At 42.4% G+C, this 14,099-nt stretch overlaps 2 protein-coding genes across 2 annotated transcripts; both read right to left on the bottom strand.

Moving 5' to 3' along the window:
• Window positions 1–830: 830 nt before the first annotated feature.
• On the bottom strand, window positions 831–1,757 carry LOC100762674 (olfactory receptor 13G1). Its single transcript, XM_027409212.2, has one exon. The coding sequence runs from the start codon at window positions 1,755–1,757 to the stop codon at window positions 831–833; it is 927 nt and encodes a 308-aa protein (XP_027265013.1).
• A 7,311-nt stretch (window positions 1,758–9,068) lies between these two features.
• On the bottom strand, window positions 9,069–10,019 carry LOC100762964 (olfactory receptor 13A1). Its single transcript, XM_027409213.1, has one exon. The coding sequence runs from the start codon at window positions 9,999–10,001 to the stop codon at window positions 9,069–9,071; it is 933 nt and encodes a 310-aa protein (XP_027265014.1). The 5' UTR covers window positions 10,002–10,019.
• Between the last annotated feature and the right edge of the window lie 4,080 nt (window positions 10,020–14,099).

The following is a 14,099-nucleotide window of genomic DNA, read 5'->3' on the forward strand; positions in this document are numbered from 1 at the left end:
ATACAGTCTGTGAAAGGTTCAATGTATAAATACTCACACCAAAGGAATGCATCCAATAAGTTATTTATTTCTGAGTCCCTGTCACAGTGGAACAGAGCACATTAACATACAATATATAGTGTTGAATAATAGCAACTCTTGAAGGATGGTCAGGTCACACAAAGCTCATCCAGGCAGAGTGATGGTGAGGTACAAGTTAGAGTTGTGATTTAGCAAACATAGAGTCTGAGAAGAGGCCATCATGCCACTCTCTGGTTCTGGTCTCACATCTTTGGATGTTGGAATCAGGGAAGGTTCCATAGGGATCATAGGCTCTCAGTCTCAGCCTCAGGTACCCTATGCGCATTTTCCCCCCTCAAACTGGTGGATGAATTAAGCATCAGGGAAAACTGTGAGGTAACAGTAAGAAAGATGAAAACAGATCAGGCCAGCCAATGTCTAAAACAAGTGTGCTTAGGGCTCATTATTCTTCATCTCTGTAACCATTCACTCTTGGCCTTTTCTGAAGAAGATCAAAAATGGGGTTCACTAAAAGGGCTATACTAAAGATAACTACATTTGATTCAGTGAGTCATAGAATCATCTTAACATTGAATAGCATTGAACTTGTAAGCACACAATTCTATGTCTAAAGCAGAAATGGTTAAAATTACCTAAATCACTCAAAAGACTAGGACTCCAGTATTATCTGATAGACAGTATGATATTTCTTCACTCAGACCATGACTCAGCCTGTGTCCCCCCAGAATCAGGAGATGCATAAAAGAAGGTCTTGAGCGATCTCTTTAGCTCCTTGCCCACTGCTTCCAGAGTTCTTCTCCAACTCAAAGTCATGAATGGGGAAATAAAAGTTTTTTAAAGGATGTTTTGAATTCCTTGTTTCTCAAGGTATAGATCAGGGGGTTCAGAGAGGGGGTCACAGTGGTGTACAGAACAGCAATGACCTTGTCCAGGAGCCCAGCAGTTCCTAGGGCTGGTCGGACATAAGTATAGAGCACAGTGGAATAATAAAGGGTGACCACAATCAGGTGAGCAGAGCAGGTGGAGAAGGCTCGCTTCTTGCCCTCAGCTGAACGGATGCGCAGGATGCTGGCGATGATGAAGCCGTAGGATGTCATGGTCAAGAGGAAGTTCAAGCCAGTTAGGAACATGTCTGCAATGACAGTCATGATGTCGTTGATAAAGGTGGGACTACAGGACAGCATGAGCACAGAAGGGATCTCACAGAAGTAGTGTGTGATGAGATTGGAACCACAGAAGGACAGCGGCAACACCAGACAGGTGAGCACCAAGGAATTGAGAGCCCCTGTGAACCACACAAAGGCTGCAAGGGCCACACAAGCCCTGCCATTCATGAGGGTTCCATAGTGCAATGGCCGGCAGATTGCAAGATAGCGGTCATAGGCCATGGCAGAGAAGAGCAGAAGCTCGGAGCCCAGGACCCAGGTGAAGATGAACATCTGTGTGAGACATTTCCCATAAGATATGGTGTTCTCTGTCACCAGGCTCTGCAGGACCTTGGGCAGGACAGTCACAGTGCAGATCACATCCATCAAGGCAAGGTTATATAGGAAGAAATACATGGGGGTGTGGAGGCTAGGACTCCTGTGGATGATTGTGATAATCAGGCCATTGCCAACTATGGCCACTGTCAACAAGGTAAAGAAGAAGCAGAAGAGGGCATCCTGGAGCCAGGGATCATCCACGAAGTTTTGCAGGATGAACATGGTCACAACTGACTGGTTCTCAGAAGCCATGGGTAACACTGTCTACGCTCAGGATGGGAGTTGTAGCTTGGGCCTCTGGCACAAGAAGAAGTGAGCTTTATTCTGATTAACTAAAAATAGATATAAGTTTCGGTTAACAATCGATTCTGTGTAATGAGGAACCTGTTATGGTAAGAAAATTTAAATTGCATTCTCATGGCTCACATGCTAAAGGGAATAGCAGACCAAGGACACACCCCACATAGGCTGTGTCGGTGAACATGGGTGTATCCTGAATGCACAGTCCCTGAACATATGGTTCTATATGTGCTGCAATCAAACCACCAGGAGGGAGAGATGGCCCTGCTCATGAGAGCCACCCAGGACACAGTGACTGGAGACTGTGGTATGGATGCTGGGAAGACATAATTAGTCATCAGTGGGTCTGTGGAAGGATGTAGGGGCAGTGGTACTGGCTGCTTGTCTGAGAGTGAGGGAAATAACATACAGAACATTAATTGAATGACAGACTCTCTGGAGACAGAACCAATGTGGTCTTTGTGACAATGTGGCTTTTCATGCAGGCAACAACAACGCCCCCAGAATTTTCATTCTTGGAACTCTAGTCCATTAGGACCTTAAGCTAGGGGATAGCATTCAAGACTCATACCGAACCTGAGGAGAAATATAGGGTCGCCTGAGAATCCAAGGTTGTCTCTCAACCCCTGGAGCCATAGAAACTCAGCTGGTCCCAGACACAGCTTCTGCAAAGCTGCTCAGAGAGCCATCTAAAGGCACCAAACAATCCCTGTAGGAGTCCACATGGCCAGTCACTGTCCAGCATGCAAATGGAACACTCAGACCAGGAATGATGAGAAAGCAGGCCTCTGTTGAGAAGATAGGAGTTGTGATGACCCAGATTGTGGGGCCTGCTGGACTATGTATGTACTGCTCACTTGTCACTTCCTACTATCAGACTCTACCAACAAGCGTATAGTGAAGGATATGTCCCTGAGTGTGAGTTATGAATCAGAAGTTAAGGCCAGGCTGACAGGGACAGGTAACAGGACTTTCCATTGTGGTCTGCTATGTGAAAGGCACCCAATATGACAAGCTTCTCTCACCCAAGTATGAAATCTAGCATGAAAATACATTTCAGGTTTCACAGTAGAGAATTTCATGTATTTTCAGAGAACATTGTTCTAAAACAGAAAATAGTCCTGGACATTGATTTTCTGGTGCTCCCCACACACTATGTGCCACACCCTGCACTCTATCTCACAGTACTCCAGACGGCTTGGCAGGGAAGAGGTGTGTGGGTGGGTGATTATGCTGTGCCAGCTCTGGTCCCGTTTTAAACCCAGCAAATTAAGCTCATTGTGATGGTTGCATAGCATGGGCTGGAAGACCAGGGAATCTCCTCCTGGGGTCAATCTTCATTCTTTGTTTTCACAGAACCTCAGACCAAGCTGCACACAACAAGTAGCCTTTCTGATTCATAAACAGATCTATTAGTTTTGTGCAGTGGCTGTGGTTTGAACACAGTGTCCCTGAAAACTGTGAGTAATAGATCCAGCTGCCAGATTTAGCAGATGAAATACAGGAAGCTAAGATAAGCAAGAGCACACTTTCAAAAACGTGTCTCAAATCCTGCCCTGGAAATCCCAATTCTAAGTGGTATTTGTTACTGATCTAAAATGCAATTTAGTATGGGCTTCCTCTACTTTTTTGGCCACTGATGTCCACTCAAGTCCATACGTCCCTTACCCTAAGTGTATTTGAGGCCAACAGAAATTGAGGATGCCTTTGGTCAGCATTCACACATCTGAGAGATGCTCCCTGTTCCACACTTACCTCCAGTATATGCCCTATAGTTGTGACTACCCAGGAGGCAGGAGCAGCTTGCTGTCTGTGTTGTCTTGGTAGCCTGACAAAATAAGAAAAGAGTGAGGTTTGGGGTCATTGCTCCTCCTGGGGAAAGTTAAATGTCCTCTCTAGGTTATCCCCACTGCGATGATGGTGAAATGTCCATGGTTCACAGGTGCCCCAGAGAGGCTGAGTTGATGGAGGAACTCCGACTGGATTGTACCCCCAAACACCCCCAATAACCCTCAATCAGCTCTCTCTTTCTGTTTGAGGGATTGAGACATACCTCCCTCAAAATTGCAGCTATTGAGTTTCTACCATGTTTTAGTTTAATTGTGATCAAGAAACATGAAATCTACATGGTAAGAAAATATCTCTGTTTCCAAAAGTCTGGAAAAATCATACAAGTGTGACACCTACCTGTAGGTCCACAGGCATGGGGCTGGGTATCCAACAAAGTATGTGAAAAGGAACCTGGAGGGATGGAGAGAGAGAGAGAGAGAGAGAGAGAGAGAGAGAGAGAGAGAGAGAGAGAGAGAGATTTTACTACAACCTAGTTCTCCAGGCTTTTATCGCACTTTACTTCTCTGTAATAGCTCCTGGACATGTTGATTTTCCTCTGTGGATATTAGTAAATCCATAGGAACACATTTATGTTGTCTGACATCTGAAACCCCCCTCCTCCCACTCTATGAATGCATCTCCTGATGGGAACGACTGACTGGAAAGAAAGGACAGAGCTAACTGAAGCAGCAATACACCTTAGGGGTGTTGAAATGAAGGATATTTTCCAGATGAGTCCCCAAGACTTTGACATAGGGTGGGTGTCTCCTGCCCAGAGAGATGCTTCTGGACCCTATAGAAGAGAGTCAGCTAGGTCATGTCCTCACCACACCATTTGGGCTTCACACGCCTTTGTCCGCAGGAGTACAGAGGTGTCTGTTTGCTTCAGGTAATCCTGGCTTAAATCTAGATAGCTTTGGCTGTGTGATGCAACCTAAGGCAGCCATGGCCCCATGGGTGGCCTACTCCAGGGCCCTAGCTGAGCTGGCCTTGCAACTATCTGTCAAGTCTAGAGTGGAAAGTGGACATGGAAAGGAGTTTGGCCCCAAGGGAAAAGGCACAGGCTCTGCTTGCTGTGACAGGAACTCAGATGCTTTCCCAGCTGGAGCTCATGTCTTCATATCCAATCTCAGTTAATGACACATCAGAAAAGGGCTCAGGGTCAGATGTTCATGGGCTTAAGTTCACCAGGAAAAGTTCTCAGATTTCTCCCACCTTATGGGTCAACACTGCCTGCATTAGAGGCTTTGATGACCAAGTTCATGTGAGAAAGGGACAGCCTGCTCATTGTATCCTGACCTTGGCAGACAGAGGTTGAGTCTCAATGTGAGCCAGAGCAGACAGGAGTCCAAGATACCAGGGTGTTCTGTTGCATGCCTCAATACCCCACTAACACTAAGGGCTCCTTGATGCATGGGTTGTAAGGTAGGGGAGTAAACCCCTTCTCCATAGGTACCAGAACAGAGACTCAGACATTTTATATGAGTATTTATCTACCTGGTTTACTTGGTAACTAAAACAGAAGAGCCTTTAAAGGCTCAAACATTCAGTGATGGAGGGGGCTACAGGAGGAGAGAGCCTATGATTTTTCTTAGGGAACTGGTCAGGGTGCTCAGGGTTTTCTATGACCACTTGGCAGACTCCATTGGCAGTTTGAATGCTGATTGACTCTACATCTGGTCATTTTAGTCCACTGAGCACTTCCTAGGTCACATCTAACACTGTAGTCTGCCTCCTAGAACCAGGACTTGTTGCAGCATGAAATTCAAAGGCAACTTGACTGTTTTCAATATGTTCCAATTTATGCAAAAAGAAAACAAACAAAAAACATACATGCACATCAGAAAACATAAATCTACCACACAAAAGCATACAACCTAAAAAGACAGACCATCCATGCAGTCAGAGGAGAGCAGACAAACACAGGCATGCAGTGGCCACCTTCACTCCTATGCCAAAATCAAGAGGATAGGAGGATGTCTCTGTTCTATGCTGCAGACTAGATCTACAGTCATGTCTCATCTCTCTTATCTTTCCCAAATGTCCAGACTTCCAGAACAACTCACCGATTTGTCCTGTTTCAAGTGCACATTTGTCAGAAATGTCTACTTTCATTTTGTTCTCAATTTGCAAATTTGTGGGGGTCACAGTATGGGTTTTTCCCTGAGTTCATAATTCCAAAAATGTGCTTGCCCCCATCTAGGGCTTGATAATGACTAACTGACTCTTTAATTTGTGGCAGCCAGTGTGGAATTCCTCTAAGCCCGTCTCAGAGTATATCCCAGACCCCAGTCCTGAGTCTGCCATCACCCAAGATCTCTAAATGCTGAGGGCTGCAAATGCTATGGAGTAGTAGACCACAGAGAAAAGATTCACAGACTCAACTTAGATTATTATTACCAAGTTTATTAAAACTGATAGATGGGTCACAGTCTCTATCCCTGCCCCCAAAATAAATGTGCAGCCTGGAGGCAGGTCAATGAAGGGTTTTTAAAGGTGAAATCCAGAGGAAGTCACTGAGTGGATATATGCACGAGGATGTTACAAGCCAAAGAGTTGTTCAGTGGGGCCAAGATTAAGTGGTTGATGCAACCTTAAAAAATTGTCCTTGATTAGCTTCATTATCAGGTTACAGAAGCCTAAATTCAGTAGTCAGTTGGCACAGACCACCCCAGCCAGGTATGGGTGTCCCTGGGATGAGGGTCCTCGAAGAATAGGTGGGTAAGGATCCAGTGGTGACAAACAGAAACAAACACAGAGGAAGTTCGAATCTGAGTGTGTTTTGCAGTTCTCAAACATGGATTTTTATAGAGATATTTTCTCAGGGGATGTTTTTGTTAAACAAACCCAAAATATGACATTATTGTTACTAGACACAGGAATGCAGAAATCTAAAGCATAGAATCATCCAGGGTTAATGAAAATATAAAATTGTCCTTCATTAGTCAAAAAACAGGACTGCCCTTGACTAACAGGGGATCGTCTAATGCTAACCACATATTTCTTGAATCAAATTAATATATTTTTATGGTCAGTTATTGTTTAACATCTATTACCTAGTTCTTGTGAGTTTTTGAAGTATTGAGCTATTTTAACTATTTTAACTCTTTTTATTACAAGAGTTAAGCCCACTTTCGATGACACATGTACAACCATATGAGATTTTGTTGTTGGCAAGTTTTTGCTATTTGCACTTATGTGAATGATATGAATGATTTGGAAAGCGCTGTTTTTTCCTGATGAGGACATGGCTAGTGACCCCATCTCAGAGGATGGATTCTTATCTATTTCTTTTGCTTTTAATGTCAGCATAGGCTTTTAGGAACATTTGGTTAATGTGAAAAAAAGGAATAGAAGAACAAGCAGAAATTGCCATGAGAATCACAGCCCAATATTTTTTCTCCAGCTGAGAGTTCCACAACGGTTTCCAGGAGACCTCCTTGTTTTGAAGTTATCTCCTCAGTCTGTGGAACTTGTCACACAGAATCTACTGGATTTGGTGTGCCAGTCAGTCATATGATAACCAGCAGATGGTTATAGCTGTAAATTTATGGCTGGGGTCAAGGAGTCAGGGTTTGTAAGAACTTATCTTTTAGAAACTTGACTCAGAGACAAATCACTATCAGATACCAAGATGGATACCTAGCAAGAAACACAGGCTCTTTAGCCATCACACCATCATGATAAGAATCTGCAAATAATGTATTTAAGAGATATGTGCATGTATATGTGTCTGTGACCCTCTTTACACTTATGCTTGACCGACTGTCGGTTGTTCCATTGGTTACATAGCAGTCCCGAGACTAATAACAGGAGGAGTGGTACAAAACACTGTCACCATAACTGAATTAAAAATAAGCTAGGAAAGCACTGAGGGACAATTCTGTCCATGCATCTGAGGCCATTTCCATCTGTGTGGGTAACTCTAGGGTGTGGGAACTAGAAAGCCCAGATTAAAGGAGAAAGCCAGTTGAGCACAGGTGTTCCTCTAATATGTGTTCTGGGCCACCACAGAGGAAAGACACTTCCCCTCCCCCACATCCCCCAGTGCCATAAAGCCCTGTCTCACAACAGACTAATGCAGAGCTCCCAGTGCCCATTGACTGAATCCTCTGAAACCATGAGACTGAATGAATGTTTTGAAAAGGGATTTTGTCACAGGATGAAGAGCTGATTCACACCACACACCTGATTTGCATCACAAGCCCTGGTGTGGCCCAGTGCCTAAGAGGAATAAGGAAGTTGATGAAGACTGTGTTTAGTCAGAAAAGGACCCAGCATCATTTCTGCAGCAGTGGCTGCAGATGCCACCCTTTCTCCACTGAATTGTCTTCCTACCAGTGTCTCAGCGATGGCTGCAGATGCACTTCCTGTCCCCATTCTTTCCTCAGCCTCCTCAGAGTGTTTGAAGGATTTTAGCCAGGACTGTTTGGTCAACACAAAGCAGACTCCATTTTTAATGCATGCCTTTTGTTTTGTTTTTGTATTTTTTGTCATATGGTCTTGGATTTGTTTTGCTTTTTTTGCACACAAACAGACAGATAGATAGATAAATAGACAGATAGATAGATAGATACAGACAGACAGACAGACAGATATTGAGAGCCAAAGTGATTGGATGGGTAGTTAAGTAGGTAGGTAGGTAGGATGAAGGAGGAGTTGTGGAAGGAGAAAGAACATGATTAAAATATGTTGTAGGGGGAAAAGTTCTAGCCCTTGAATTTTAATAATACAGTTTTGATTTTTATTCATAATGTGAAGGAAGAGTTCTACTTTCCAATGCAGATATTCATATACTTTCTCCAAAACTCTTTGCTGGAAATATTAAACTTTCTCATGAGTTTGAGTGTCATCATTGTCTTGGGTAAGCTGGAATCACACATGTCAGTTCATTTGTGATACTTAAAACTTCACCTCTGTTCCTCTCTATGCCTACACCACTAGCTCCGCTAGCCCTGACTTCCACAGCTCAATAGGAAGCTGTGAAATTGAGAACCTGAGCCACTCAACTTGTGTCTTCCCAAGACACTATGCATGCTGGCAACTCAAGATTTCTTGTGACATTTAGATCCATTAGCCATAGCTCTGAAACAAAGTTCTGTGTTTTTTATGGGGTGGCACTGGATGAAAAGGCTTTGTTTTTTCTCTATCACCATTGTCAACCACTGAAAAACCTTCTAGGAAGTGGAATGTGGCCATCCACATTTAGATAAACTTTACTTTTGAAATGGTTTGTATTTATCAGGAAATAAAGCTTGAGTGTTTTGTTTGTAATGTACCTGAGAATCTTGCTGTTTTTGAGGTTACAGTAAGTGGAACTGTGCAGTGCTTGCATCAGAGAATGGTTTTCTAAAACAACGACAGGTACATCCCTATTCCATGAGGCTATCTATTCTTAGGAAAGCATGTGTAGGATCAGCCTGCACATCTCACCTAATGAGAGAAAGAGGACAAGAGTCTCCCCAGGGCGAGCTTGACATCCTTGTTCCTCAGGGTGTAGATGAGGGGGTTCAGGGTTGGGCTTAGGACTGAGTACAGCACCGAAGTCACTTTGCTTCTTTCTGGGCTGTAGCTGGAAGCAGGGCTGATATAGGCACAGAACACAGATGAGTAGTACACACAGACCACGATGAGATGGGATGAACAGGTAGAAAAGGCCTTCTTCTTACCCTCAGCAGAACGCATGCGCAGGATGCTGGCGATAATGTAGCCATAGGAGAGTAGGGTGAAGAAGTTGATGCCTCCATAGAAGGCATCTGCCATAAGAGTCATAATACTGTTCACATATGTGGGGCTGCAGGAGAGCAGGAGGAGTGGGGGGATCTCACAGAAGAAGTGGGTGATGACCTTGGGGCCACAGAATGACAGCCGTGTCATCAGACCAGTGTGGACAGATGCATTCAGAGCACAGATGGACCACACACCCAAAGCCAGGGCCCCACACAGGTGTGGGCTCATCCTAGAGCTGTAGTGCAGAGGATGGCAGATGGCCACATAACGGTCATAGGCCATGACCGTGAGCAGAAGCAGCTCAGAGGATGCAGACCACACAAGGAAGAAGAGCTGTGCCATGCACCCCTTGAAGGCGATGGTGTTTTCCTTAGACACCAGGCCCAGCAGCGCCTTGGGCAGCACAGAGGAGGTGCAGACAATATCCATGGTGGCCAGGTTGCACAGGAAAAAGTACATGGGACTGTGTAGCCCATTGCTGGAGGTGACCAAAGCAATGATCACAATGTTGCCTATTAGAGCCATTGTGTAGAGGGTCAGGAAACAGCCTATTAGTAGAAGTCTTAGACTAGGGTGCTCTGAGAACCCTTGCAGCACAAACTCTGTCACCATTGTCTGGTTGGGATTTAATATCATAATGGAGTGTATTTGCTTCACAACTGTGTCTGTTGGCTTCTGAGAAAATATCAGTTTACCACTTCCAAATCTGGTTTCCAAACTTGATCATCTCAAAATTTTCAGGTGCTAGAAAGTGAAAGAGTGAATGTATTTCCTTCATGGAAGCCTCTTGTTCCTTATTGTATGTACCACACCCCTTGAAACAACATGTATTTTATTTACTTTTTATTTCCCACCTAGAAATGTTCTCCATGTAGACTGGACCAAGAGATATATCTGCTCCTCCCTCATCTTGAGCATGTGGGTTGAGTGGAGCATCCCTTACTCAGGACCTGCCTCTATCAGCTGAAAGCACTGTGTTCTCCTGATAGTGCTGGAAACACAGCTGTATGCCTCCCTCTACAGGTATTTTCAATTTGATGACACCTTTGGGTGGACACACACTCTTGTACCTTGCTTCTTACCTGGGATCCTGGCTTCTCAATCATTTTTTTTTCTCTGATATTTGGAGTTGGGTCCCTTCCACCCATCTCAACCTGATTATTTTCATTCCCTGTGGCCAAGTAGGAATGTATTTTCTGAATTTCACTTGCTGTGATCTGTGAGTTCTCCTGTGTCCGAAACTGTCCTGACTCACTTCAAGTATATCGCCCCAGAGATCATTTTTCAATATCCAAACCTATAAACCCTCAAGTAAATCTGCAGTTTTCTGTCTCAAAATATTACAGTGATGTCAACATCAACATACCCACAACTAAAGTCATTGCATGAACTATAGATGCTCCTGGGTGCTTCCAGTGGCCTTGCATGGAAAGAAAGCTTATCGTCACTTCCCCAGTGTTTCAAGATACTTATATTGTTGAGCACAGCTTCATCTCCCTGACTCATTGTCTTACCTTTAGTCTATGTCCTTGATAGGTCCTTAGTCGATCCCCTGTTCCACAAGCCAAGAGTGGTGCTCTGTGTCCTCTTAACTCTCATTCAACTGATCCTCAAAACCTGGAACTATAGCTTTCCAAACATTATAACTCATGTTCTGACTGTCTTCAACTGTTTCATAATTTCTGGATTCTTGTCATTTCCAACATTTCCAGTTTCCTCCATTGTCACCCAAGGACTACAGACTGTGCACCTTGTGATAACTAGCCCCCTTTACCCTAATCAAAATTCACTATTTATATCCCTAGTCCTTCAGCAAGTCATAACTTGCTTGACATAGAAGATACATCGGACATCACCCATTGTCCTTCTCTATAGGATCCTTATGAGTTCATATGTGAGCACACTGTTTTCCTAACTAAGAACATGTGTGTGGCAATTATTTGTAGTGCTACTACTCTGGAAATCTTCCTTGCTTTGCAGCTCCCTTTCAGTGCCCCAGATAAAAGAACATCATCCTTCAAGACTGAGAATGTTCACAGTATATTAGTCAGTGAAATGTATTCGACTTACTGAATCCAGTGGCTCTCATGCTCACCATGTCCCCCCCCCCTTTGCCCTATACCAGTCTTCTAACACCACATCTTAAAAGTCACATTTTATCTCCCATATCTCTATATCTCTATAATATCTCTATAATATTGCTTTGAACCTATTTTCTCCCCCATATAAGTAGGAAATGTTGAATTTTAAAAATTATGGCTGTCTCCACATTTCAAACCAGAGATACTGAAATATTGAATTTCCCTTCTGCAACCATAAAGACAGTGTTATGTCTGACCATGATTGTTCCCCACTCTCAAATTTACTTTATGACAGATGCCAATGCATAATTTGGTATTAAGACTGACCCTAGACTGATCTAGAGGGAAATATTTAAAAATAATTGAAACTTCTAAACAACATTTGTGGTCTAATTGAATTCTTCTGTTACTTATAGCTCATCAAAAAAATCTAATGATATGGACAAAAACTTACTCATTTCTAAATGGCAAACAGGAGAAGAAATAACAGATTAATGTAGGTAATAGGATTATTTGAGGACTTACACATTTACAGACACCTGGTTTATTACAAAGAAATGAAAAATACACACTAGAGACAAGATATCACTTCATCAAATGGTGCTGGTCAAACTGGAAACAATGAAACAAGATCCTTATCTCTCACCCTACACAAAACCAAGCTCCCAGTAGATCAATGACCTCGCATAAGATTCAACATCAAATGACAGAGGAGAACATATGGAATATCCTTGAACTCATTGTCACAGGAAAGAACTTTCTGAGCAGGACCATGGTAGTACAGGATTTACATCAATAATTGACAAGTGGTTGACATGAAACAATAAAGCTTCTGAATAGCAAAGAACACCATCATTTGACTGAAGAAGCAGCCTACAGAATGATAAATCTTTACCAAGTATACATCTGATAGAGGTTTAATATCTTGAACATAGAAATAATTTAAAACATTAAAAGGAAAGAAAAATGTCATTAGTCTCACTAATCTCAGAACAGTATGAGCTACAATAACAACCTGCTTGATAGGATATGACCACTGATGCAATAGTGGCACAAAGGTTATGATGCAACCAACCACTTTTTGATTGGATATAAGGCCTATTTCACTATACAGAACAGGTACCTGGAACTCTTAAGAAGGCCAAGAACCTGTAGTTAGATAGATCATAGTCAATAGAAGAAAACCTACTACTGTTTTTTCTACTAAACAGACATAGCATTAACACAACTCCTAATAATTTATCACTGTACCTATAGATCAGTGCATCTTTGGAACCGTATCAAAGAAACTTCTTGCAGTACATGGCAATTAACACAAAGGACTCTATCTGGTCAATGTGAAGAGAATAAGAAACTTTATAGCCCTCAGACATAAATGGAAGATCATCCCACTTTCCTCAAGAACAAGGATTCTTCATGGAAGAGGGAAAGGAGGGGAGATTATAACAGCCTGAGGTGAAAACTTTAAAAAGAGAATATTTTCTACAAAGAGTGAGGCAGATACACATATGAACTCACAATGATTTTACAGCATACAAAAATCTGTGCAAGCCAGACAAAATCCCAACATAAGGAAGAGGTGGGCACATAGTCCCACTTTATGCAGTGGAGCTCCTGGCATTTGGTAACTGCTGGAGAAGACAGAATCAGTTTTATTTCATGATATTATCTTTCTACAAAGGAGACACTCCACCCTTAATTGTAGGTAACCAATAAAATTGAATACAGTGAGTTTTAAAAGAAAAAGAGAGGTAAAAATAAGTTGGGTGAGTAGGGAGGTGAAGATATATATGAGAGAAGTTGGTGTGGGATAGTGACCCTGATCCGAGCATGTTGTATGAAATTCTAAAGAATTAATAAAAATATTATTTTAAAAATCACATCATTTCAAAACGTTGGTAGTTTTGGCAATAAACCTTTAACTCTAGCTGTTGGGAGAAAGGGGCAGGTCAAGGCTAGACTGGTATACATAAATGAGTTCCAGGTTGTCCAAAGCTACATAGTGAGCCACTTTAAAAAACAACAGAAAATATTACTCAAGGGAATGAAATCAGCATATCAGAGAGATACCAACACTCCTTTGTGGAGAAGTGGTCATGTTAGCAAATAAAAAGGATAATCCTAGGTATCCATCTGGTGTGAAGGTAGTACATAGCATAATGGAATGAACATTATTCAACAATAGAAAGCATGATCCCCTTTTATGTACAGGAAAATGGGTGGGAATGGAGAATAATATGTGAAGAAAAATAAGCGAGGCACAGAAGATAGATACCATATTAACTTCTTATAATGGAAATGCAAAACTCTATCTTAGTAGAATAATGATTAATAGACATGATAAATGACTAAGATAAGGAAGTGTTAAGGAAGCTAGAACAATGGTAACCAAGCACATTTAGAGAGAAACATAGGTTCTAGGGCTCTGCATTGTGGAGTGACTATACTTCAGGATCATGTCTTAAGTATTTACAAATAAGAAGAAGGGAGGAGCTCAAAGCTTTAGAAGTCATAGATAACAAAGTCACAGAAACATAAACATTTACTGAGAATTTGTGTGAACATATTTAAAGTTCAACCCATGCCCATCAACATATGTAGTGACTTATTATAAATAATAGCACTGGTTGACACTACTCATGGTAGCTAGTGG

Source organism: Cricetulus griseus, chromosome 3, assembly GCF_003668045.3.
Source record: "Cricetulus griseus strain 17A/GY chromosome 3, alternate assembly CriGri-PICRH-1.0, whole genome shotgun sequence".
In the NCBI taxonomy this organism is placed as follows: domain Eukaryota; kingdom Metazoa; phylum Chordata; class Mammalia; order Rodentia; family Cricetidae; genus Cricetulus; species Cricetulus griseus.

What these genes read in the sequence shown, in the direction of transcription:
- LOC100762674 (XM_027409212.2), bottom strand. Translation starts at nt 1,757, where the DNA reads ATGGCTTCTGAGAACCAGTCAGTTGTGACCATGTTCATCCTGCAAAAC.
- LOC100762964 (XM_027409213.1), bottom strand. Translation starts at nt 10,001, where the DNA reads ATGATATTAAATCCCAACCAGACAATGGTGACAGAGTTTGTGCTGCAA.